General features: G+C 39.0%; 1 protein-coding gene across 1 annotated transcript; it reads left to right on the top strand.

Annotated features, from left to right (window-relative positions):
• Window positions 1–253: 253 nt before the first annotated feature.
• On the top strand, window positions 254–27,672 carry NTMT2 (N-terminal Xaa-Pro-Lys N-methyltransferase 2). The gene is made up of 4 exons (XM_002715210.4): window positions 254–525; window positions 13,905–14,080; window positions 24,816–25,065; window positions 25,782–27,672. The coding sequence occupies exons 1-4, from the start codon at window positions 372–374 to the stop codon at window positions 26,051–26,053; spliced, it is 852 nt and encodes a 283-aa protein (XP_002715256.1). The 5' UTR covers window positions 254–371; the 3' UTR covers window positions 26,054–27,672.
• Window positions 27,673–27,850: the final 178 nt, after the last annotated feature.

Here is a 27,850-nt window from a genome sequence, read left to right on the forward strand (position 1 = left end):
CAAATTAAAGCAAACATTCAGGGTGTTAGCAGGCCATGCTCTGTGCCTGTTTGAAATGGCAGTTGAAGGAGGGAGGCGTGCTTTTTCCTGGATGAAGCAGGATCTAGCTCAGCCTGTTTTCATCTTTACTTAGCACCTGCTGGCTTGGAGTGGTGTCGCCCAAGCAATCAGACGGTGGGTGTGCCAAGAGCCTGACCTCCCCATGGCTGCTGCCCCTCCCCACACACCCCATGACAGCCTGTCCTGATATAGATGGACAGGGGACTGGTTTAAAATGACAGTCTCAAGTTCATTTAGGAAGAGAAGGCTAATTCACAGAAGCAGCCAGGCAAGCTTCCTTTCTCAGTAGGAATATTTCTACCCTCCTTCCCATGGCCCACCTGGGAGCCCATTTTGCCTTTAGATCCCGCTGGCAGAAGACCGACGATGAACTCTGTCGACATAGCATGTCCTTTATCCTGCACAGAGCCATTCGCAATGACTTCTTTCAGAGCTACCTCTACCTGCTGGAAAAGATTCCTCTGGGTAAGTGAGTCAGAGATACCAGATAAGGAGCAAGAAAGGACTGAAAATATTGCATGAGCTTGTGGGGTTTCTGGAAGAGAAGCTAGAACAACGGGCACTTTTCAGACAGAATCCTCAACCAGTGCTGGTGGCCTGAAGGGCTTCAATGGCATTCTTCTAGGGAGAGTCAAAATCAAATGCTGCTTAGCAAGGCAAGATTCTATTTTGGGATTTCCATGCTCCCTCAGGCATAGTGATTTTCTTCTCTGGGTGTCAGTTGCCTATCAGGCATATAGAAATTCACTTCTTGAGCTTAGAAGGACATTTTTAATATTTGCAAAAGCTTAAGGTTGGTCAGGGTTAGTAACTCTAAGATGAGAGAATTAGTGAAATACCATATTAAGTGAGGTACAGTGGTAGAATTAAAACGTAAGACTGCACAATAATAGATCAAAATGGGACTGAGGGGTGTGTGTGTGTGTGTGTGTGAGTGTGTGTGTGTGTATAAAATCTTCTCTGGACTTCTTGAGTCATAAGAACAGTCAAAAAGCCTAAAATGACAGATTTTAGTTTACTCTTTGAATATTAAGGAAAAAAACCTGGGTAGTAGTCTGCCTCTGCTTTCGTTATTTCCTCTAGTTTTCAGGGAATTGGACAATAGAGCAATAAAAAGCTTATCTGGTTTGTCTACTTTTCTCAGCCTCTGTGAAAGGAGTTACTTCAGGGCATTCTAAGCAGCACTGAAGAGGAAATAACTCACAATTAAAGGGTGAAGGACCCCCCCTTAGATTTGTATTTTCCCCAAAAGCAGGAACACTGTGTATCAGGCCCGTCTATTTTCTTAAGTTCACTTCATGTGGCCGTAGTTTCCAGCTGTGTAAAGAGCTACATAATTCTTGGTTATACATTCAAGAAACTGGATGTTAGCAGCCTACAAAAGTCTTTTTTATGAATACATTTCTTTTGCATCTTTAATTCTAGACATACAAATATCTTCACCTCACATTTATACAGCGTTTGTGTAAAAACTTTCTCATCTATGATTTTATTGATCCTTACACCATGTATGTGATAGACAAAGTGTCATTGTTCCTCCCCACCCCTGCCACCCTAATTCCTCATCCAACCATTTACTTTTTCAAATGAGGGATAGAAAATTCAGAGATGATGCTAGCTCATGCAGATATAGTAATCTGAAATCAAGAACTAAAGTCCTGGGCTCTTTCTGGTAGATCAAATTGCCCATAAGTAAATCTTTTAGGACATTTCATCTTTATCAAATGGACAAATTAGAGCAATTTATCTGGTAGGTGATTATGTTCTAGTTGTTCCACACATGGGCAGAGCATTGCTTTTCTGGAAATATTCTTTGGACCATACGTCACTGAGTCGTTTGGTAGTCGTCTTGTGTTAGACTGGATTAAAGATCAATGAAAATAACTGGGAAGAGACTAGGAAGCAGACGACTGACAAACTTTAAAAATAATTATTAAAGAGAAAAGGAACTCCTCCCTGAAAGTCTAAGATGAATTAAAAATTAAGAATAAAAATTAATAAGTGGGGCCGGCGCTGTGGCGCAGTAAGTTGATCCTCCACCTGCGACGCCAGCATCCCACATGGGCACTGGTTCTAGGCCCGGCTGCTCCTCTTCCAATCCAGCTCTCTGCTGCGGCCTGGGAAAGCAGTAGAAGATGGCTCAAGTGCTCGGGCCCCTGCACCCACATGGGAGACCTGGAAGAAGCTCCTGGCTCCTGGCTTTGGATTGGCGCAGCTCTGGCTGTTGCGGCCATTTGGGGAGTGAACCAACGGAAGGAAGACCTTTCTCTCTGTCTCTCCCTCTCACTGTCTGTAACTCTACCTCTCAAATAAATAAACAAAATCTTTAAAAAATTAATAAGTAAGAATAAAATATTTCTTCTGAAAACTCACTTGAGACAAGTAGACTATAATTTGAATTTGGCTTCAAACCTTCTATTATCTTTTCGACTTTGTAGTTCTTTTGATTTTATGTGGTTTTCTCTTTTCTGAATGTGCTAATGGTTTATCAATGATTTATATCTACTTAAAACATTATTGTAAAAGAAAAATCTTTTGACAAACTATTCCATGGATGCCCAATGTAAAACATAAGAAGAAGTGAAGCTTCACTGGGGGCAGGGAACTTTTCTGGGTGTATCCTGTTATCCTCATCAGTGACTCCTGGGGCATTTCCAGAGCACCTACCCAGTTCTATAAACGTGGTGTGGAAACGATTAGTCTATCCCAAGCCAAAGTCCACTTCATTTTATTTCGTTGCAGTTTTCCATAAAGAGGTGCTGCTTATTTTTTCTACCCGGATGATTCAGCCTGGGCCTTAGATTCTCCTGAGAGTCAATGTGCTAACCACATCCACAGTACTTTGTTGTTGATAGAAATCGAGGACTCCATTAGTTGGTACAGACTAAGCTATGCAAGAGTAACAAATAAGGCCAGAAATCTCAATGGCTGAATAGATCAAAGTTTATTTTCTAGTCTTGTTGTGTTGTCTTCTGCATGTGTTATTGGTGGGGGCCATATTCCACATAGGCATTCAGAGATCCAAGAGGATAAGAGTCTCTACCAGTGGAACATCACCAGCCCCCAAGGCAAGGTGAGGGAGCAGAGAGTACTTGGCTCTGAAGGACTTACTTACCTCTGTGTAGAGATCATTGCTCAGCACTATCAGGCCCTGGGTAATGTGAAGGGCACACTTGCACATTTGGTCACTAGTCAATGTTTCTACCACAAGGGAAACACATTGCTTTTCCATCTCTTCTTTCTGATCAGTTTAGCAATATTTCATGCCAGTGACATTTCTGGAATTTCAATTATTGCACTGCAGAAAACCTAAGCCTCCATAAGACAAGTCTATCTTCTTTGGGATTTTATAACCTGATAAAGGAGGTAAATCAACAAATAATTTTTCCTTTATCCTCAGAAGCTTTTTAAGTTAAGGGTGCTGGGAAGACAGACTATCCTCTTCTATGTTTACCACCCGGCTCTTTTGCAGCTCTTTCTTGTCGTGGCAGACACTGAATGTTTAGAAAGGAAACCGCATGTAAGTCTCATCTGCCAGGGTGACTTATTCCCATAGAGGTTCCCCCCAACTCGGCTTACCTCATTAAATTCTTGATTCCTCCACCCCTGGAAGTTATAACATATTTATGCAATGTATTTGCCTGTATTTGTTCCTCTTTTGGAGTCTAGTTCCCATGAGAATAGAGATGCCTCTATTTTTCCACTACCAGAGTTAGTTGTTTAGGGTTTACCATGGTTCCTGGCACATAAAAAGAACTCAATCACTATCTTAAATGAATTAAATGACCTCCCATTAATAAATAATGGCGTATCAGCAAAGTTCTAGTTCAAAATCTTCCATTGCTACTGCTGGAGAGGTGATGTCTGCAAGTTACTAAATGTCTATAAATATTATTTTCCTCAAAATTGTATCAGGGCCAGTTGAGGGAGTAAATGCAGGTATATACGTGAAAGTAAGCAGTCAATTCTCAGTGTGTGTCTTCTTTTCCTTCTGACCTGGGTCTGTGTTAGAGTCACCATGTATCCTCTCTAGACCATGAACTTAACTCAGTATATGAGTTTCAGGCTACAGCAGACACCATGCTTCTCAGTTTGGAGATAATACTCAGCCAGCAGAGACGCTCCCTCTGCAGCTCTGGTGAAGTGCTTTAGAGTTGGCTTGCCCTACTCTTGATGATTTCAAGACTTCATAGAAATGAAGCACTTCTTTCAAAAGCCTTGGGGAACCTTGGTAGGGCCTGCACAGAGAGTTTGTTGTCTGGGGTAATTGGAAGGAAGGGTGACTAACTAGATGCTTTGATTTTGTCTTTCCTTCCTTCCTCCCTCCAACTTCTTGCCTTAGACAGGCAGTTTCAGCCAGCAAGTAGGTTAATATGATCTAGTTACACCAGCCCAACTTCAGTTGGCGGCTTGGAGTGAATGAATTTTCCAAAGGTGACAGTTTGTGAACAAATAGGACACAGACTAGGAAAACAAATCAGTGTAAATCTCCAGTTTATACATCAGTGCTCAAAGTCTGTACACTGCCGAACGGGAGATGATCACATAGGTTAAACCTCAATAATTCTAGGACTATTCATATTTCTGAATACATAGAAGACAATGAATATTTTTAATTATATTTTCGAGAAGGAATCTAATACTCCTGGACATTGTTAAAGGCTTAGCCTTACTTCACATTAGAATAGTGGTTCTATGTAATTTAGCAGAATGATCAAAAGCATTGCATTTGAATAGACAAGGGCTCGCCTACAGCACTTCTTTTCTGTGTGATTTTTCTGATTCTTGTATTACTCATCTGGCAAGTGATGATCATAACTCCAATCTTGCAGAGAAACTGTGAAGATCAAAAGAGGTAATATGAAGAAATGATATGAAAGTGCCTAGGACAATGCTTGATATATAGAAAATATCCACATGTGAGTACTGCTCTCTCGTTGGTCCCTTTTTGGAAGAATCAGTCTCTGGGAAGAAAATTGAGAATAGTGTCTACCTTTTGCCATCACAAGTAAGGCCAGAGTTCATTAAAACATTTCCTCTAAAACATTTGGAATTCCCAGAATGAAACTCACCCTACGGCTAGTGGCATTTTTCAAGTTCATTTCATCCCTCTGGCAGGTTATTGTTGCACAACTCATTGTACATGATGTTTACTGTTCCATTTATAGTGAAAATTCTATAAAATAATTTTTCTTTTAAATAAATAAAGAAGATATAAGTTTCTTTTTAACTTAGCAGATACACACATATTTTCTGGTACCAAATGTGAGATGGAAGAGCTATGAGTACTGGATTTAAATTGGACGACAATCCAGTTACCTTCTTTTTTTCCTGTTTTTTTTTTTTTTTTTTTTTTTAAGATTTATTTTGTTTGAAAGAGTTACAGAGAGAGAGGGAGAGACAGAGACAGAGTCACACAGAGAGAGATCTGCCATCTGCTGGCTGACTCCCCTAAAGCTGCAACAGCCAGGGCTGGGCCAGGCTGAAGCCAAGAGCCAGGAGCTTCTTCCAGGTCTCCCACAGTGGTGGCAGGGGTGCAAACATTTGGGCCATAATCCTCCACTTTTTCCAGGCCAGGCCATTAGCTTGATCAGAAGTGGAGCAGCTGGGACATGAATTAGTGCCCATATGGGATACTGGCATCACAGGCAGCAGCTTTACCAGCTATGCCACAATGCCAGTCTCTTCAGTTAACTTTTCTCTTTTTTTAAAAAAAAATTTATTTATTTCTTTGAGAGGTAGAGTTACAGACAACGAGAGGAAGAGACAGAGAGAAAGGTCTTCCATCTACTGGTTCACTCCCCAAAATGGCCACAGCAGCTAGAGCTGAGCTGGTCTGAAGCCAGGAGCCAAGAGCTTCTTCTGGGTTTCCTGTATGGGTGCAGAGCCCAAGGACTTGGACCATCCTCTGCTGCTTTCTCAGGCACATTAGCAGGGAGCTGGATTGGAAGTGGAGTAGCTGGGACTTGAACTGGCACCTACATGGGATGCTGGTGCTGTAGTCCAAGGCTTTAACCAGCTGTGCCACAGCACCAGCCCCTCAGTTAACTTCTTAATGCCTTAGTTTCTTCTTCTGTGGAAAGATATTTAATGTTTATCTTAGATATGCAGTTAGATAGAAATGCTTTGCATATGTATTGCATATATATGTTTGACCAATGATAATTACATAATGTATTATTTATATATGTTTGATCAAAGATATATTTGCATATATTATGTTTGATCAATGATAATTTTTAATTATTTGGATATGTGTAATTAGGAGGACAGATATTTCATGAACCATACCAAAGGTCTGACTTCCGTGTTCTGTGTTAATTTTCCCTACAATTGTTCACCACTTTGTGGAACCTATATATTATATTCAGAACAAAAAGCTAGCACTTATTACATGAATATCCAAAGAAGTTCTACTTTGAGTTAAGTATAATGGTAAATTCTGAGGTTACAAGGAAAATAAGGTATAACCTTATCCTGAAGTATTTATTGTAGAAGGGGGACTAGTACAGATAATCTGTTTTTAAAATGTAAGAATATAACAGAGATGACCAAAGGATTCGACAGAAATGCAGAGGAGACATGAGGGCTGTTGAATCCGATTCTGACTGTAAGATGCAAAATCTCACCATAAAACTTTGTATCTTGTATTTTGTCTTTGGTAAATTTGATAGTAGATCAAGCAGAGTGTTCAAGAAGCAACAGAGAGTTAGGAAGATACTCATCAAGCAGGTAAGGGATATGATGTGTGGTAGGATTTTGAATGGATGCCTTTCTGAACTGGGGAAATTGGATCACTCTTCTATCCCCACACCCTGTGCACCCCATCTTTTCCTACCTCATCTACATTGAATCCTGAAATGAAGTCATGAACACTGAACTAGTCCTTTGTTGAAACGGAAAATGTGTCCTGCAAGTTCAGGGTTGTACCTTATTATGAAGATGAGAAATACTAGACACCTAAAGTCTGTAGGAAACAAATCAAACATAAAGGGCTTATTTGGGAAATTCAGAGATTTGATAATTAAGAGTTTTCTAGCATCCTGGCATATCCAGATCTTTGAGTTCCACCAGGAAAACCAATACAGTCCTGCCTACCCGCCTAACTCTGTTGGTGAAAAATCAGAGTAAGGGAGGTAACATTTATTGAGCCACTACTCTAAACCAAGTATATTCTCATGCTTTTACACAAATTATCTCTTTCAATAAATGCAAAAATCTAGTACAATAGTTTCATTAACTCATTTTACAGCAGAAGAAACTGAGGCTAATGTGTTATCATACAATTAATTAGTGTTCAGACCTTTCAGGGAACTCCCCGGATGTCATACTCTAAGATACTATTTTTTCCCTCCATTCCTTCTTCCTCTCTCACTTTTCCTTCCTTCCACCCTTTCTCCTTCTCTCTTCCTATTTTTTAAAAGGATTTTATTTATTTATTTATTTGAAAGGTAGAGTTACAAACAGAGGAAGAGACAGAGAGAAAGGTCTTCCATCTGTCGGTTCACTCCCCAAATGGCTGCAATGGCCAGAGCTGGACTGTTCCAAAGCCAGGAGCCAGGAGCTTCTTCTGGGTCTCCCATGTGGATGTAGGGGCCCAAGTATTTGGGCCATCTTCAACTGCTTTCTCAGGTATTATCGGAGAGATGGATCAGAAGAGGAGCAACTGGGACACAATTGGCACCCATATGGGATGGTGGCACCACAGGCGGAGACTTAGCCTACTACACCACAGTGCCAGCCCCTTTCTTCCTATTTTAACTGTTATTAGGGACTTCAAAGTTTGTGAAAAGTTGAATTAAAAGATAATTTTTGGTGAAAAAAATTGAAATGCATGCATAGTTGTTTCATAATTTACATTTTCAATAAACTTATTGATGACTTATTGTACCTCTTTAGTTGCTAAATTGAGAAGTGCCTACTTGCAAATATATTTTTTGAGAAGTCTTGTCCCTTTATAACGTATCTCTTAATTCGGTATTTTTTTCTCTTATAAATAAATGAAAGATCTCTGTGAGTGAGATCCCAGTGGAAAGAACAGGCCATCCAAGAAGGAGGTACCTTTCTCTGAAGGGAGGAGAGAACTTCCACTTTGATTATGGCCTTGTCTAAGTAAGGTCAGAGTTTGAGAACTCAAGAGGCTTCCATAGCCTTGGCAGCTCATGACAAGAGCCTCTGGTGATTACTGACGCCATAAATAAGAGTGTCAATTGTTAAATCAACAACAGGAGTCACTGTGCACTAACTCCCCATGTAGGATCTCTGTCCTTATGCGAATTAATGGTAAAACTAGTCTCCAAATAGTACTTTATACTTTGTGTGCCTGTGTGGGTGCAATCTGTTAAAATCTTTACTTAGTATATACTGAGTTGATCTTCTGTATATCAAGATAATTAAAAATGAATCTTAATGAAGAATGGGATGGGAAAGGGAGTAGGAGATGGGATGGTTTGCAGGTGGGAGGGCGGGCGGTTATGGTGGGAAAAACCGCTATAATCCCAAAGTTGTACTTTTGAAATTTATATTTATTAAATAAAGTTTAAAAACAACAACAACAACAACAACAACAACAAAAATAAATAAAGGGCTAGCTTGACCCAATATCTTCAGCCTCAAATCCTTTAGAAATTGCTGCCTAAAGCTAGTCTAGTCACCTTCTGGAGACTTTCAGATCAGTTTTCAGTGGACAAGCAGATGTAACATCTGGATTAAAGAGGCTGAAGTAGCTCTATCCATCCCATTAAAAAAAAGCCTCCCGGGCTGGCGCAGTGGCGCAGCGAGTTGATGTCCTGGCCTGAAGTGCAGGTATTCCATATGGGCGCCGGTTCAAGACCCAGCTGCTCCTCTTCTGATCCAGCTCTCTGCTATGGCTTGGGAAAGCAGTAGAAGATGGCCCAGGTCCTTGGGCCCCTGCCCCAGAGTGGGATACCCAGAGGAAACTTCTAGCTCCTGGCTTCGGATTGGCGCAGCTCTGGCCATTGCAGCCATCTGGGAGTGAACCATCAGATGGAAGACCTCTCTCTCTCTCTCTCTCTTTTCCTTTGTAACTCTGACTTTCAAATAAATAAATAAATCTTTAAAAAAAAAGCCTTCATTTTATCAGCAACTTGAATAATATTGGCTTGACTTTTGGACCTGTCTCTGGTATTACATCAATATCTCCTTTCAGGTTTATATTAAGACTTTTGCATTTTTATTCTGTTTGTCTCAAAAGTTTTATAAGAAAAGGTAGTACAAATCATCATCACTTCAAGGTAAACTCCATTTCATTTTATCTTAAAGTCAGAAGTTCAGAATTTGAACAGAAAATCTCTTGCTACCTGAAAAAACTCTCTCAAAGGAGACATTTGAGAATTCTCTCAATTTTATCAACATTTCCCCCCCCCCCCCTCTCTCTCTCTCTCTCTCTCTTTTTACTAGCCAAAATCAAAAGCATGCTTCATGGCTCACACTTTTTTGAAAGACTTTCCCTAATGGTTTTTTCTATTTACAGGTATCTGTTGGACTCCCTGGCATTTGTTGTTAGTCTCATTTTTGGGCATGAGTTTAACTTTCCCTTGTTAGGTTTTATCTCTGTGAGAGGTTGTCTTTATGTTTCTTGTTTCTCTCAGTGTACACTCACTTGGATATTCAACTTCCCAAGAACATCCACCAGATCTTTGTTCTCCTTCAGGGAAAATGCTTGTAGTCTGTTTTTCTTTTTGCAGTAAATAGAGTTGGAAGGTCTATAATGTAGGTAAAGAAGTAAGTATCATAATATGTAAGGAACTAATAGAGAATTTAGTCTCTATTAGATTACCCCATGTTTCACAGGGACATCGCTGTTTTATGGGAACAAACCAGTAGACTTATTTCTATAATAAAGACATGGGTTGCTGACTGCTTTATCTGAGTCAGCATGCACCAACGTAGGAGCTATCAGGAGGGAGAGAATCTGGGGCTGGCACACACCTCGTATTATTTTTTAGCGAAATGTTGCTGTCAATTAGGTGAAAATGAGAACTCAAGCCTGTAAACCATAAAAGTCCACCTGTTGAGTCTGACACCTGCTGAGCCTGGCATTCACTTGTGGTCTACATGCTGCTGGCATAATGGACTATTCCTGTTTCCAGATCACAGAGTTTTCATAGCCTACATCAACCAGTTGACCTAAGCAGGTGATGATGAGTGTGGCTGCTCTGTTGCTTTGGTTGGATCAAGGAGAGCACTGGGCTGTGACTTGCCCGTGTTCCCAGAGCAGTATTCAATCCTTGTAAGACTCTGTGATCTGTGATTTTCTAACCTCATTTTCCTAGACATCCAAAAGAATTTAGGACAATCATATATTTGAGATGGTGATACCTGATTTTTGTCACCCTTGTTGAATTTATAAGCATTTGAGTCACTTCCTATTTAAAGACACTTTACTAAGTGTGAAAGTCAGGGTGTTTACCAAGTGGTGTGCATCAGGGCTTTCCAGTGTTTTTGAATGTGAAGATACTACTTTAAATGTTGTGTTTCCTCCATCAGTGTATTATTTGTGTATAAACTGACAAAAACATCTATGTATTTATTAAAACTTTTTAATAATTTGTATTTTGAAAATAATGATCTATATATAATAGTTGGTATGTGTGGGAACATAGTATATAATATTGTTAGTCTTCAGAAACTGGTATACATGGAAACTGATCCTTGAATCCATTTCTGCAAATTCATGATCATTTAAGGTCCAAACACTGACTCTAGTGTCTTCAAGTTGAAGAAGGCATGAGTAACTCTACAGATATAGTCAGTACATGCAGTGATGTGTGTTGGATTTTAAGCTTTTACAATCAAACTACAGTTATAAAATTGCTGTCTAATTTAGAGGCAATATCAGATTTAGAGTTTCAATATCAGAATCTTGATGTTATCTAAAGAAAAACGTTCCTAGTTAAGATTAAATGATTTAAAATGATTCTATCTTTTAGATTCTTTCTACTCAAAATTATGCCACATTTTACTTTTGTTTTCTACATGACATTACCACGTCATATTTGAACCATGGTATTTTTCTTGGAGCTTTGGATTATTTATTTATTTTGGTGGTTGAGATTAAAAATATGTCTAACTTCGAACATTTATAATATCCCCTTGTTTCTTGCTTACTCTGCCTATTGCATTGGATCCAGTTCATTCTACTTTTTGTAGACACTGTTTTTGTAGCCTGTGCTTTCTTTTGTTTTAAAAACTGATTTCTTCATATGTCTGATAAATACTTGTTATTCAGGGATTTCTTTTCGCTGGATTTCTTTGTTAATTGAATCTTCATTAATCATGCATATTCTCTCATTTTCCTATGTTTTCTCTTATAATATAAACTAATTTCTTTCTAGATCTGATAAATAGCTGTCATTTTTGGATTTCTTTTCATTGGATTCCTGTGTTAATTGCGTCTTTTTACATCATGTATCTTCATTGGGCTGGGATATAGCTTCAAGAAGCTTCTGAAGAATGAATCCATGGGAGGTAAATATCTTTGGCAGTTTGGGTATCAAACTCAGCTTCAAAATAATTTTCCATCAGACTATAAATGGCAATATGTCATTGTTTTCCAGTGTTTCTGATGAGATCTGTGTTATCAGCCTGATTACAGTTTTGAATATAGGGTTGCCAGTAAAATATAAGATGCCAGTTAAAACTCAACTTATCATAGTCAACACATAATTTTTAGTATTAGTGTATCTCATATAATGTGTAATATTTCAGATGTACTTATACAAATAAATGAATCATTGTTTATCAGATCTAATTGTGAGTTCTGTATTTTTATTTGCTAAATCTGGCAACCATATCTGAAGGTCAACCACTTCTCCCCCTTGAAATAACTTTATGATCTTATTACTCTTTCTGTTTTGAAATTTCTTAAGGATATGTGTAAATATGATTTTTTAAAAAATTCATGCTGCTCAGTTCTTGTTGAATCTTATGATCCCTTTCAGTTCTGTGAAACTTTCTTCTACTATTTCTTTAATAATTTTCTTACCCCATTATATTTCTTTTCTAGAATCTTGCTTAGCTTGATGATGGACCTCCTAAATTCAGTCTTTATAGGTCTAGTTTTTTTTTTAATACTATTTTCCATATCTGTGTTTTTGTTTTATGTTCTGGAAATTTACTTGGTCTTATTTTCCAAAGTTTTTGGTAATCAAAATGTCAATTTCAGAGAATTCTTTGTTATTTTTTTCCCATCTTTTCAGTGTCTTATCTTTGGTTAATAGATGTACCTGTTCTCATATTTCTTCAAGGATAAATTAGCTTTCTTGTTTGTTTAAATTCTCATCCATTTCCTGAATCATTTCTATTTCCTTTGAGGTCAATTCTGATTGTTTATCTCAATCTTTTCTTTCAGGCTGCTATTTTACTCTCATATTTTGAGATCATTGTTTATCCACATTTAAGAATAAAGGACAAGGTAAATGATTCTAGGTGATGAATAAGGTTTCCTCTGTAATGTACTTGTTCCCTAAATAGAAAGTATAACAATAATCTCTACATGTTCAAGTAGATCTTACAAGGCTCTGATGAGTGTGAGTTCTTGGACTGAGATGTTGGAATCTTCTATATGGCAAAATGAGTAGAGTTATAGGATCTCAGTGCTAATGACCTAGTTCTCCATAGTCGTTTTATTTATATACTTAGAGAAGAGACATATTTTTCTTTTGGGATTGTAAATGTGTTGCCGCTTACTTTCAGAAGGGTGCACTTGTCCTCTTGTATGGTTGTCCTGTAGAAAGACTTTTGTTTGATTTTCTCATTTATTAGACTTCCATTCTCTTTTGTACACTGCCTCCTATTGACTCTAAGTGGAATGTAATTTCTTCTTGCAACTATTGTGGTTCGAAAATATTTAGCTTTGTTCTTTCTTTTTCTTAACTTATTGAAATTTATTGACATCATGAATGTCAATCAATGAGTCTCATTTTCTTCATTGTTATTGGATTTACTCTTCAAAGCATTTTTAGGGAGTATTGGGAGAGAGGGATGACAAATGCATGTCCTTAGCTTATAGTCTTGAACCAGAATATCTTCTTTTTTATCCACTTCTTACCATTTCCTCCAAAGTATTCTTTTAATGAAAATAATTTGTATCTGCATGATGGGTTTCTGGTTATAAACTATAGTTAAATAAACTTTCATTTACTCCTCAGAAGTTGAAATGCATGGTTTTATAAAAATAAATGTCTTAAAATAATTTCATGTTTTGAAATAATGAAATGATTCAGTATATTTGAATATGCTTAGTACACTACAAAATACATAATCTCTACTCAACAAATATTTTGTCTAATTCTTTGTAATACTTTATTTTCAGGAGATAGCGATCAAGTAAATTTCTGTAATATTGGTATAAAGACATTGGAATTTGTTTCATTTTAAAAAGAGATGAAAAATAGCTATCTCTACTTTGTTATTAGAAATAAAAATTAACTTTAAAATCCTCATAAAACATTTGGAGATCAGAAATAAAACTCTCCATGAAGCATGACATTTTTTATTATACTACAGCAAACATTGTTCAACTTTTATACAGTGGTAAACTATAGGTTTACTAAACTATAAAGTTATTAAATAAAAAATGCTACATGACTGTGATTTATAGCTGAGATCCTTGAAGATCAGAGGAGTTAATAAGTTTTCCCAGTATTACACAGTAAGTAAGTTGGTAACCCAGGATTCAAACTAAGATCTTCTGATTTCAAATCATTGCCCTTTCCTCCATAGCACAAGGTTATGAGCTTTTAAAAGGAGATACAATGCATGATAAGATTGAGGTTGTTCTACCATATAAATAGAAATAACTATTAATATTTAATTTGCAGTGAAACTCTATGCTTTAACAAGCCAAGTTATCGATGGTGAAATGCAGTTCTATGCAAGAGCCAAACATTTCTACCAAGAAGTACCAGCCACTGAAGAGGGTATGATGGGAAATTTCATTGAACTGTCCAACCCAGATATCCAGGCCTCTCGAGAATTTCTAAGGAAATTTGTTGGGGTGAGTTATCCAACTGCTGCTTGATGAGAAGACAAAGTTCTTACAAACATTGAGCTCACATGCATCTGTGTAATCACTTAAGTCAGGTTAAAGCCATATGGCTCAGCCAAGAGTTCAACCTAAAAGCCTGTTTTAAGATGTTCAGAAAGGATGGACCACGTCAAACCACTGGTTTATCCCACTTGACATTTTACCCTCCTAGCATCGGCTAGTCTTACATGCTTCAGGGGAAGATGAACTAGCAGTGCTTATATTACCATTTAGGGATTAAGAAGATGTCTCTTTTAGAGTCTCATAGATAAACAGTTGACACCCAGATGACTGATGAGCGACCATGCCCTTTGGGATCTTGAATGATTTATTGATTCCCTGTAATACAAATTAGATGTAGTAAGGAAATGCTTGCTTATGTTCACTATAAAAATGATAGAAATGGTAGAGTCCCTTTATATTATTTAATACATCGCTCAGATTTTGCCTTGAAAGAATGTGATCCTTTGGTGTTGGTGTTGGATGAATGAACCCTCACTTATTACTTTCATGTCATGTGGGAACAGATAGTAGAGTATAGGGACTGAAAACTTTCACTTCAAAGTCATCATTACACTTCTACTTAATGTGTAGGCAAAATTGGGCTTGTTACTCAAATGCAGTAAGACTCAATTTTCTCACCTGTGACTAGGACAGAGTGGCATAAAAGTTACATCATAGGAGAATGTGAAAATCAAAGAGATAATTCATGTTGAGTATCTGCTCTAATGAGCAAAATTACTACCCAATGAATCTAATTTATTGCTACTACTACTCATAATAAGTTTTCCTATAAGAAACTTATTCAGTTGTTGGGATAGGCTTAACTCACATAATAAAGCTGCTGGTGGTCCTACTGAAAACATAAAGTCCTAACTGGCAAAGAGTTTATTCCAATCCATTGTTAAGTAGGTTGTTTTAAAATTGGAGCTTAATTTATTCAGATAAAGGTACATTATAAATATTGGGATTTGGGGTTAGCCTGTCAGCCTGTTTAGAAGTATACTATTTAGAATATCCCTAGTGTTTTAGTAAGGTTCACTTCACATCCAAATTCCTTGGAGCACCCAGTGCCTGAATCTGTAGTCTGACAATTGAGAAAATATGATCAGGTTGGGATATCCACAGAGGCTGAAGGGTCTGGATCTCAACTGTAGTCACAAGAGACTTGGGGGCTCCAGCAGTGTTTACAGGTCAGGTCCTCCTGGAGTATTTCTACATCAGTGTTGCTGACTAATTTCACGGAAAGCTCAAACTGACATTCGCTCTGCTACACACTTTTGAAGTGTTGTTTCATTTGCTCTTCAAAATATTTATTGGAGCTAAGTACTGCTATTAGCTCTGTTTTTATGGTTGTGGAAACTGAGGCTTGGAGAGGTCAAATAAGTTGTCAAGATCCCACATTTGGCAAGAGACAGAGCTGAGACTTAAGCCTAGCCAGGTCTGTCTGACACCAAACTCCTGCTATTAACCATGACATGTTTTTTCCATTTGTCTCATGAAGCAGAAAAATCCCTGCCTTGTGCGTGCCTATGTGTGCGTGTGTGTGTGTGTGTGTGTGTGTGCACCATAGACCTCAACTCTCCTTCAGTCTGGCTCGGAGCAACCCCTCCTACTTGCCTCATGGTGAGACCGACTTTGATCCCAAAGCATTTCAGAAGCTTAGTTAGTAATCCAGCTGTCTTGTCACTCTGTGTGGAATGCCAAGCTGACCACAGGGATGCTGGTCAGACAGAGCTCGTAAGCACGCCCACAGGCCAAGGAAAGGAAGCAGCCCTGTGCTTGCATATTTATGTTGGAAAAGATGCTGCCTGCTCCTTTCAAACAAACGTAAGGAATCCTTCTGAGCAGACAAGGCTCACTTGTGAAGCTGTGACCTCTAACTAAGAACAAACACAGTCTTTTTAAAGAAATGACATTTTGGTTCTTTGACCTTAATAATCTACTAAATTAGTATCCAGGTCAAGAAACAAGGAGTTAAAGAATATGGATATCTGACATGATTTATTCTTGTGTCAATTGGGAAAAGGCAGGTAGTTTAAAGTTTTACCTTCTTGCCAACACCTAGTAACATAGGACAGTGGGAAAAGGTATTTAAACTAGTTGCAAATGTGTGTATTTTAGTAAATAAGCAAATGATACCAAGATGATGTCAGTGGCATAGCAAATAATTTCCTTCGGTTTTAGCAATTCATAAATAGTAATCAATATTTGAAGGTATTTATTTTAGGTTTTTCTCAAAGATTGGATGACTGAAAAATCTGGGCCTATCTTGCCAAATTTCATGGTTTTTAAATAGTGGCATTAAATTATTTTATTTCAGTCTTCAACTCCACTGAATGGGTTTTAATATTGTTCAAAACAAAATAACAGAATAAAATCTAAAATGAAGTTATAGTAATATTTTATATGAACACAAGATTTTATAAATGAATGTGAAGATGAAAAAAATCTCATTTTGGAATCACGCTGGTCACATTAATGTAAGGGCATTAGATTTCAACATAATCACAGCTTCAGCAATCCTGGTATCCAAAAGGCCATAGCTGTTGTCCCTGGGATCAGTCTTTTTTTCTTCTTTTTTCAGATTTTTTTATTCTATGTAAAAGGCAGAGTTACGGGGGGAGAGAGAGAGAGAGAGAAAGAGAGAGAGAAAGAGAAAGTTCTTCCATCCACTGATTCACCCCACAAATGGTTGCAATGGCCAGAGCCGAGCCAGACTGAAGCCAGGTGAGGTGCCAAAGGCTTTTTCTGGGTCTCCCACGTGGGTGCAGGGGCCCAAGGACTTTGTCCATTTTCCAATGCCTTTCCAGGTGCATTAGCAAGGAGCTGGATTGGAAGTGGAGCAGCAGGGAATCGAACTGACAGCCATATGGGATGCCGGTGTCACAGGCAGCAGCTTAACCCACTGTGTCACAGACTGACCCAGAGGGATAAGTCTTTAAATACCCCTTCTTAGAGGAGCTGTAGGTGAATGAGAGACAGGGAAAAATCGCTGGTTCCAGGATATGGAAGATACTGCCAATTTGTAGAATTAAATGGAATGGAGGGAATCAGGCTATAGTGGAGAGAGGCTACAAGTACATAACATTAAGTGAAAGATTTCTTCTGTGTTTTCAAATAACAGTGATTTCAAGAATAACTATAGGCCGGTGCCGCGGCTCACTAGGCTAATCCTCCGCCTTGCGGGGCTGGCACACCGGGTTCTAGTCCCGGTCGGGGCGCCGGATTCTGTCCCAGTTGCCCCTCTTCCAGGCCAGCTCTCTGCTGTGGCCAGGGAGTGCAGTGGAGGATGGCCCAAGTGCTTGGGCCCTGCACCCCATGGGAGACCAGGATAAGCACCTGGCTCCTGCCATCCAATTAGGGTGGTGCGCCGGCCGCGGCGGCCATTGGAGGTGAACCAACGGTAAAGGAAGACCTTTCTCTCTGTCTCTCTCTCTCACTGTCCACTCTGCCTGTCAAAATAAATAAATAAATAAATAAATAAATAAAGTTAAAAAAAGAATAACTATAGACAATTATCACATTTTTTAAACTGGTGAAAAATACTAACTAGACAGAATATTCAAGGAAGTTCTATTTAAAATATTTCACCTTTCTGGACCTCATTTTCTTTGTCTGAAGAGCAAGGAATTAGATATCAGTGACTTAAAAATGCCAGTTTTTTCTGGGACTTTTTCTTAGGATTTGTTTTTATTTGTTTGAGAGTCAGAGACAGAATCCTTCATCTGCTGTGTCACTCCCCCAATGCTTGGACTGGGGCCAAGGCTGGGATCCAGGAACACAATCCAGGTCTCCCACATGGGTGGCACAGACCCAGTGACTGACCCATCACTGCTGTCTCCCCAGGTCTGCATTGGTGGGAAGCTGGAATTGGTGGGAGCCAGGAATGAAACTGAGGCATTCCCATGTGGGACAAGGGTATCTTCAGTGCTGAGCTAAATGTCTTCTTTCTTATTGAGGTTCCTTAAGGGCTTCCTTAAAGAATGATGGAAAGGTTGTGTGAGTGAGAGCCTGCCTCATTTTAACCAAAACAGCTTCAAATTTATTTATTCATTGAGAAAAAGGAGTTCAGCTGTTGTGACCTTCTTGAAGTCATCTGGCATAAATCTCTATGGTCTCTTTGCTTTATTGTTCCATGTTTCTACTTCTAAAACCACTTTCTATACTAACAAGAATAATAGGAGGCTTTTGGGGCCAAGAAATGATAAAAAGAACTTGGTAGGGGAGGGGCCAATATGGCCTTAGAGCAATAAGGTGTTCTGAATCACGCATGGCAAAATAGATAGTTAATAAGGAAAGGGGATAGAAGCCAGTGACAGATCCGTAAGAATTTCACACAGAGAAGCCCAGGAGTCCAACAGAGGCTGAGTGGGTCCATGCTGAGGGAGCAAAAAGTGGCATGGCAGAGAAGCTGAACAGGGAGACTGACCCCTGCCCCCACGTGGACCAAATGAGACATGAGGTTGTGAGTCCACGGAGCTGTAGAGAGCAGTGGGTAGTAGAACCTGGTGAACTGTGTTTGAAGTTCCAAGTGGGACAAATAGGGAAACAAACAGAAGGTTGGGTACACCCCTGTCATCTATGTCTCCCCTCTCCCCCTAACCAGACCTGCAACTGGCTGGGAGAAGCCCTATTTTTTGTTTACATCTTTGAATGTAAGCAGGGGGCTACTGCATTTGCCACCCGGGCACACACCTGTCAATTGTGGGGCCACTTCACAACACCCCCATCCAGGAACAAGGATCACAACATTTCAGAGTAATTTCCACCCCCACCATGAAACCTGTACAAAAAGAAGTCCTAAATATCGAAATCCCGAGCTCGTTTCATGCAGCAGTGAGAAGTGAGCCGGCCCCACTAGGCAGAGCTTAATGCAATAGAGCTCTCTATCTCTATCCAGAAGTAAGCAGGACTCCTGGAGCCTGGGCTGCATGCTTCCACTTGTAACACACAGACACATGGCAGAGGGAAATCTCACCACAAGCACCAAGACACATATTAAAGAGAAAGTAACAGGAAATGCCAAAAAAAAAAAAAAAAACAAAACAAAGGAAAGAGCCTTAATAAGAATAAAGAAGACAGTATGAGCCCCCCAAAGGAATACTACAGTTCTTCTTCAATAATAGAAGCTGAAGAAGAAGAGATTGAGGATATGCCAGAAATGGAATTCAGAAAATTAACTGTCAGATTACTTAAAAACAACCAGAAACAAATTCACAATCTAAATGAAAAGTGTTCCCAAGAAATTGAAATATTAAAGAGAAGTCAGAATGAAATACTATAAATGAAGAATTCTACAGATCAAATAAAGAGTGCAGTAGAGAGCCTTAACAGTAGAATGAGACAGAAGAAAAAGTATCAGAACTGGAAGACAAATTTCTGGAAATAATATAGTCAGAACAAACTAGATCAATTTAGTATATATTAAGTAAAGAGTTCATCAGTTTGCACCCACACAGAAATACAAAGTGTAAAATACTGTTTCAGTACAAGTTATAGCATTACTTCACATTGGACAACACATTAAGGACAGATCCCATATGAGAAGTAAGTACACAGTGACTCCTGTTGTTGACTTAACAATTTGACACTCTTGTTTATGGCTTCAGTAATCTCCCTAGGCTCTAGTCATGAGTTGCCAAGGCTATGGAAGCCTTTTGAGTTCACCGACTTCGATCTTATTCCGATAGGGTCATGAAAAAATGTTCAAGATCACTAGCAATCAGGGAAATGCAAATCAAAACCACAATGAGGTTTCACCTCACCCCGGTCAGAATGGCTCACATTCAGAAATCTACCAACAATAGATGCTGCAGAGGATGTGGGGAAAAAGGGACACTAACCCACTGTTGGTGGGAATGCAAACTGGTTAAGCCACTATGGAAGTCAGTCTGGAGATTCCTCAGAAACCTGAATATAACCCTACCATTCAACCCAGCCATCCCACCCCTTGGAATTTACCCAAAGGAAATTAAATTGGCAAACACAAAAGCTGTCTGCACCTTAATGTTTATTGCAGCTCAATTCACAATAGCTAAAACCTGGAACCAACCCAAATGCCCATCAACAGTAGACTGGATAAAGAACTTCTAATATCAATATCATTCACAGTACCTAAAATAAATCAAATATCTTGTAATAAATTTAACCAAGGATGTCAAAGATCTTTATGACGAGAATTACAAAACTTTAAAGAAAGAAATAGAAGAAGACACAAAATAATGAAAAAAATTCCATGTTCAGGGATTGGAAGAATCAATATCATCAAAATTTCCATTCTTCTGAAAATAATTTACAGATTCAATGCAATACCAATCAAAATACCAAAGACATTCTTCTCAGATCAAGAAAAAAATGATGCTGAAATTCATTTGGAAACACAGTAGACCTCGAATAGCTAAAGCAATCTTATACAGCAAAAACAAAGCCAGAGGCATCACAACACCAGATTTCAAGACATATTAAAAGGCAGTTATAATCAAAAAGCTTGGTACTGGCACACAAACAGATGGATAGACCAATGAAATAGAATGGAAATGCCAAAAATCAATCCAAACATCTACAACCAACTTACATTTGACCAAGGATCTAAAACCATTCCCTGGAGCAAGAATACTCTGTTCAACAAATGGTTCTGGGAAAACTGGATTTCCACATGCAGAAGCATGAAGCAGGACTCCTACCTTGCACCTTACACAAAAATCCACTCAAAATGGATCAAAGACCTAAATCTATGACCTGATGCTATCAAATTACTAGAGAGCATTGGGGAGACCCTGCAATACATTGGCACAGTCAAAGAATTCCTGGAAAAGACCCCAGAAGCACAGGCAATAAAGGCCAAACTTAACAAATGGGACTGCATCAAATTGCAAAGCTTCTGTACAGCAAAAGAAACAGTCAGGAAAGTAAAAGGCAACCAACAGATTGGGAGAAATTATTTACAAACCATGTAATTCTGAAATTATAAGTAATTCTGATAAAGGATTAACAACCAGAATATATAAAGTGATCAAGAAACTCCACAACAACAAAACAAACAACCCACTTAAGAAATGGGACAAGGACTTAAACAGACCTTTCTCAAAAGAGGAAATCCAAATGACCAACAGACACATGAAAAAATGCTCAGGATCACTAGCCCGTCAGGGAAATGCAAATCAAAACCACAATGAGGTTTCACCTCACCCATTCAGAATGGCTTTCATACAGAAATCAACAAACAACAAATGCTGGAGAGGATGTAGGGGAAAAGGTACCCTAATCCACTGTTGGTAAGAATGCAAACTGGTAAAACCACAATGGAAGACAGTTTGGAGATACTTCAGAAATCTGAAGATAGTCCTACCATACAACCCAGCCATCCCACTCCTGAAATCAGCAAATGAAAGAATTATCTGCACGTCCATATTTATTGCAGCTCAATTCACAATAGCTAAGACATGAAATCAACCTAAATGCCTATCAACAGAGGACTGGATAAAGAAATTATGGGATATGTACTCTATAGAATACTACACAGTGGTTAAAAAAAAACAAAATCTGGTCATTTGCAACAAAATGGATGAATCTAGAAAACATCATGCTTAATGAAATAATCCACTCCCAAAGGGACAAATCCCATAGGTTCTCCCTGATCTGTGATAACTAACAAAGCACATAAAAGGAAATATGTAGAAATGTAATTGATGCTATAAGAAGCAATAACTTGAACATCCCTTGTCTTGACTGTTGAGGAACAGTTTATTATTTTTTTATTATTATTTTCTACTTCATACCATTGTTTGAACTTTTACTTAACATAAAATTTATCATAGGTGTATTAAGTCAATTGAAAATAGATCCCAGTAAATAATAAGAGTGGGAGTAAGAGAGCTATATAATAATAAGCTGAATAATAAGCTGTACAGTACACATTCCCAGGAACTTACCCTGAGGGTAAAGCTAAAAATTTGCTGTGGGATTCCAAATCCCATTAAGGTGGGTGGTACCAATGCCATCTTACGTGTTAAAGTGATCATATTAAGTGTGTGATTGATCATATAGATAGGATTAAGTGTCAAAGACCACATAAATAAGCCCAAGTGTCTGGTAATAGCAATAGATAGAATTAAAAAGGAGAGAAAATTCCAACATGGGAAGCAGTCCACACAGCAGATTCATAGAATGACAAACGCCCTAAACAGCACTCTGACCTCAGAATCAGCCCTTAAGGCATTTGGATCTGGCTGAAAAGCCCATGAGAGCATTTCAGGCATGGAAAGCCAAGAAACTGTGTCAAAAATCTTCTACATGAAGGATCTCTATGAGACCCCAGTGGAAAGAAGAGGCCATCAAAGAAGGATGTACTTTTATCTGAAAGGAGGAGAGAACTTCCACTTTGCTTATGGCCCTGTCTAAACACTGATGGAGTATGTGAATTCAAGAGGCTTCCATAGCCTTGGCAGCTCATGACAAGAGCCTCCGGTGATCACTGACATAAAAAATAAGAGTGTCAATTGTTAAATCAACAACAGGAGTCACTGTGCACTAACTCCCCATGTAGGACCTCTGTCCTTAATGAGTTGTACTATGATAATTAAGTGTAAAACTTGCTCTCAAATAGCACTTTATACTTTTTGTGTGTGTGCATGTGTGTGTGTGTAAATTGTGGAAATATTTACTTAGTATAGAGTTGGTCTTCTGTATATAAAGTTAACTAAAATGAATCTTAATGAAGAATGGGATGGGAGAGGGAGTAGGAGGTAGGATGGGAATTGGGGTGGGAGGGCATGTATCAGGGAGAAGAAGCACTATATTCCTAAAGCTATATCTATGAAATTTGTATTCCTTAAATAAAAACTTTCTTTAAAAAACTTGGTAACTAAGAATCTGTTTTTATATACAAAATTTCTTTTAATAAAGTCATTTCTAGTAGCTTAAATGAATTTCCTTACATTTAAATATACTTCGAAGATGGTGCCTTCTTTTCTTTCTCTCTCTCTCTCTCTCTCTTTTTTTTTTTTTTGGTATAGCACTCACAAAATAAACCTTTAGTGTAGGCCTTTATCTGAGTTAATTTAGATTAAATGAGTTGAATGAAGAACTGGCATAGTGTAAGTTATAATGGCAAACATATGCTAGTGAACTACTACTTACCCTCCTCATCATTGAGGCAGGCATCACTAATCAATCACAGATCTCTTTCTTGCTGAATGAATGAAGCTGTAGAATTCCTTTTAACATAGTATGAGACAGACACTACTAAGGAAATCAGACTTGCACTTGCAATGACATCTCTAAGTTAGAACTGGCTTTGGCTTTGAATTCAGACAATTCTCTTTCGAATTCTAGCTCTGCAGCTTGCTATGTATGATTAGAAATCTGAGTTTTTGCATCTCCAAAATGGGGCTAATAATCATTATCCTGTGGAGTTTTATTATTATAATAATTATTTAAGACGAAAAGCACTTACTCCATGTAAGCATTCACTGCTCATGGCTATTGTCCTACTTGAAAAGAAGCCAGAGTTGCCTCTCTTTTTGTTCTTCATGTATCTTTCTAGCATGAGGAAGGCCTTTGGGTGGAATGGAAAGCAGCTTTTTTGATGTTTCCCTTGCTTGTGCTCACCTTTGATCCGCAGCCAAATGTTTTCTTTTTCTTTTTTTTTATGCTTAGTTCCTGAGAAATCAAGAGTAAGCTTTCTCCATAAGATCTTGATTGGCAACTTCAAGTATCTTGTTACTGTAATTTCTAGCACGAAACCTATTCAGCAGCCATTACAATTATGGCCAAATAATTTAGACCAGCTGCATCTTTGTAAATCAGAAAACGTTTTTAATTTTATAGAAGCAAATTTGAGAAAGTTTGCATTGGCTGATTTCTCTCTCTACCAACCACCTCCCTATTCCCTCAGCCCTAGTTAATTCAGTGCACAGACCTACTTAAAATGACAATTTTCAGGGTTTTGAGCCCAGCAAATCATGTCGTTTCTGGTACAAAAAGCAGAAAACAATTTTTAGCATTAAAGGAGATTGCTGAAATCACCATTTATCCATGTGAACATGTTGTGTGCCATCAGGTAAGGATATGAAATAGAGGGCTGGCCCAGAGAACAGAGCAATTAGCATTCCTCAGCTCAGGTCCCCAAATTTACCAACCAGACAAGAGCAGGAGATAATTGAGAGTGCCCAAGTTCTGTTTTGAAAAAATATAATTTCAATTTTCCAAATATGGATTTTTAAAACTCAAATTTGAATGGATTTTTAAAACTCAAAAAAGTGTGACTGGTTATACATTTTTAGCTATGTTTTAACATACAGTACAGATTCATTTAACTGTGTATTCAACCCAAACTTACGATCACCAGTTTTACTTTCATAGGGTTACCAATGGCCCATTTCTTGGAGAAATTTTCCAAGTGCTTGAATCTAAGATACTATTTTTAAAAATTATTAGTTTACAGTTCTTTCAAAGACCTATATTTGTATAAAATAAGGTAGGTGGAATGAGTTTTTTTTATGTTTTTTAAAAAGGTGATTGAATGTGGAAGTGGGTACATGTCTGTAGACATTTGTCCAAACATTTAACTGTACATTTCAAATGGTGCATTTCATTATTGAAAACCGATGTAAATAAAGTCGGCTTACAGAAGTAATTGGAGGGTCCAAGACTCAGGGAGGGCTTCCGTGCTTGAAGTGCTCCACAAGGTACCTTTCTCCAGGGGCCTGGGAAAGCTGGAACAGACTGCGCCTTGGACTGTGGCTCTGGTATAGGACGAGTCAGCAAGAACGTGCTGCTGCCTGTTTTCAACAGTGTGGAACTGGTGGACATGATGGAGTCCTTCCTCCTCGAAGCCCAGAACTACCTGCAGGTCGAAGGTGACAAGGTGGAAAGCTACCACTGCTACAGCCTGCAGGAATTCACACCCCCCTTCGGGAGATACGATGTCATTTGGATTCAGTGGGTTTCCGGTTAGTCCTGCTTGGCATCCCTCTACCCTCTCCTCTTCTTAGCTAGAGAAGACAGCTGTGGGGTCTGCCAAGGACACTGGGGGAGATTTAGGTGGAGATGGGCTTAGAACAATTAGCTGGCCTCTGGTGTCACTGCCCTGGTCCAGTTCCTCACATTTTCCCCCTAACAGCCTCTGTACAAACCTAATTCTCACCCTAGTGAAAGAGTGAATACCTTTGGACCAACCTAAATCCTTGAAATTATGTAAATACTTGGTAAGAATTTAAAAGGTGGGGCTAAAAGAGTTTCATCCTCATTTATTGACAGAGCTAGATGTTCTTATATTTAAATCTCCAGGAAACGAAATGGCAGGGAAGTAGGTTTTGTAGTGTGTGTGTGTGTGTGTGTGTGTGTGTGTGTAAGAGACATAAAGGAGTATTATAATGCAGTTGGGTTATCCAGGGGACATGAAGGGACTCCTGGGCCGACAATCATTTATCTCGTGCTTGTGGGTAGATAATGCTGGCAGTGTATCTATTTCACAGACAGGGCACTGAGCCTCCTCAAAGAACATTCACGTTCTCTTATCTAAATTCTCAAAGCAACTAAAACAAGACCATTACTTAATTTGCGAATGGGTGAACACCTGACCCCTGGATCCTTCCCTCTGTGTCCTTCCCCACTCCTTTCCCCTCTGTCTCATCCTGTTCCCCCGTCTACTTGGCCCCGTTTGTAGGGTACCTAACTGATAAGGACCTTCTTGCGTTTCTTTCCCGGTGCCGAGATGGCTTGAAAGAAAACGGCGTCATCGTGCTGAAAGACAATGTGGCGCGGGAGGGCTGCGTCTTCGATCTCTCGGACAGCAGTGTCACTCGGGACATGGACATCCTCCGGAGCCTCATTCGCAAGAGTGGGCTGGTGGTGCTGGGCCAGGAGAAGCAGGAGGGCTTTCCAGAGCAGTGCATCCCGGTGTGGATGTTCGCACTGCACAGCCACGGACGATCCTGACCGGCGGCCGTGGTGAGGACCGGGTGGGACAGCGGCGCTTCGGGACAGGGGTATTTTTCCTCGGAGGTGCCCCTTGTCATGCTGACGGCAAAGGAGAGAAGGGATACAGTGCAAGTCTGGAAATGACTGATGACGTCATAGGTACAAATTTTCACTAACGATATCATGTCCACATTCTGAAATGCACACACTTAGATGTGCACGGACTCTATTGAGACATGTATATACTTCGTGGATTTTCTGAAAGAGGGAGTGAAACAGGAAAAGTACTTTAAAGAAATTACCTGGATGTATCTAGATTGTATGGGGCGGAGAGGGTGGGAATCAATGTCTAGAAATTCTAAGCTGTCTTGGTCCTGGCTGATGGGTGTTACAGCGGCATCCCCGATGGCTGGGAGAAAATCTAGACTCCATTCCTTGCCCTCATCACATTTCCTTCTTCTTTGGTACCATTTCTCTTGAACAAACTTCTTCCCCTAATTAAGAAGGCACTAGTCAAAATAATCGTATGAAAGCAAGTCCATTACTCATTTTGTCTTAGTCTTTCTCTTGGCAGAAAAAGTATATAGTTTCACTTTCTACTTTGGGTCTGTTTCACTGCCTAATGATGTGATATGGATTCAGTTTGATAACAGGAGTCTGACTTGCGGTGATGAGGAAGTGTCTCCTTTCAGGAGAAAGAGTGGAGTACCAGAATTTCAGCCTTGAACATATAAGCTAATGTCATTGATAATCTAATTTTAGTTATTAGCTTCCAACACTGTGTGCTTCATTGCAGCTGCTCCTAGTTGCTTGATTGAAATGACTGTGCATTGGAAAGAGAAGCAGCAGAGGAAGTGATAAACCCGACAAAGGAGCTGGATTAACACAAGGCTTTTGTTTAATTAAAAATAATCTAAGAACTTTCAAAATGCAACTCAATTTATTTTAGAAGAATGTTTATGTGATCCCTTTGACTCCTAGAACTATCATTATGATCAATTGTGAACAGAAATTGATCACCGGGACTAGAGAGATGGCATTGGTACATGCCACCTTGATGGGATTGAATTGAAATCCCCTGGCACATTTCTAAGTCTACCATTTGAGGCAAGTCAGATTGAGCATGTCCCAAACTGTACATCTACTCCCTCTCTTATTCCCACTCTTATATATAAGAGAGACCACTTTTCAGTTAAATTTCAGCACCTAAGAATAATTGTGTGTTAATTACAGAGTTCAACCAATAGTATTAAGTAGAACAAAAGAAATACTAAAAGGGATAAAGTATTAAGTTGTACATCAACAGTCAGGACAAGGGCTGATCAAGTCACTGTTTCTCATAGTGTCCATTTCACTTCAACAGGTTTCCTTTTAGGTGCTCAGTTGTCACCGATCAGGGAGAACATATGATATTTGTCCCTTTGGGACTGGCTTATTTCACTCAGCATGATGTTTTCCAGATTACTCCATTTTGTTGCAAATGATCGGATTTCATTGTTTTTTTTACTGCTGTATAGTATTCCATAGAGTACATGCCCCATAATTTCTTTATCCAGTCTACTGTTGATGGGCATTTAGGTTGATCCCAGGACTTAGCTATTGTGAATTGAGCTGCAATAAACAATAAGGTACAGACAGCTTTTGTGTTTGCCAATTTAATTTCCTTTGGGTAAATTCCAAGGAGTGGGATGGCTGGGTTGTATGGTAGGGTTATATTCAAGTTTCTGAGGAATCTCCAGACTGACTTCCATAGTGGCTTTACCAGTTTGCATTCACAGCAAACTCAGAATGGCAGATGTCTTAAACAGCATTCTG

The sequence above is a fragment of the Oryctolagus cuniculus genome, chromosome 7, assembly GCF_964237555.1.
Source record: "Oryctolagus cuniculus chromosome 7, mOryCun1.1, whole genome shotgun sequence".
NCBI lineage: Eukaryota > Metazoa > Chordata > Mammalia > Lagomorpha > Leporidae > Oryctolagus > Oryctolagus cuniculus.

Coding starts and splice junctions, on each gene's coding strand:
- NTMT2 (XM_002715210.4), top strand. CDS start 372: ATGGCCCACCTGGGAGCCCATTTTGCCTTTAGATCCCGCTGGCAGAAG. Junction 14,081..24,815: donor TTCTAAGGAAATTTGTTGGG/GTGAGTTATCCA, acceptor ACCTTTCTCCAG/GGGCCTGGGAAAGCTGGAAC. Junction 25,066..25,781: donor TTGGATTCAGTGGGTTTCCG/GTTAGTCCTGCT, acceptor CCCCGTTTGTAG/GGTACCTAACTGATAAGGAC.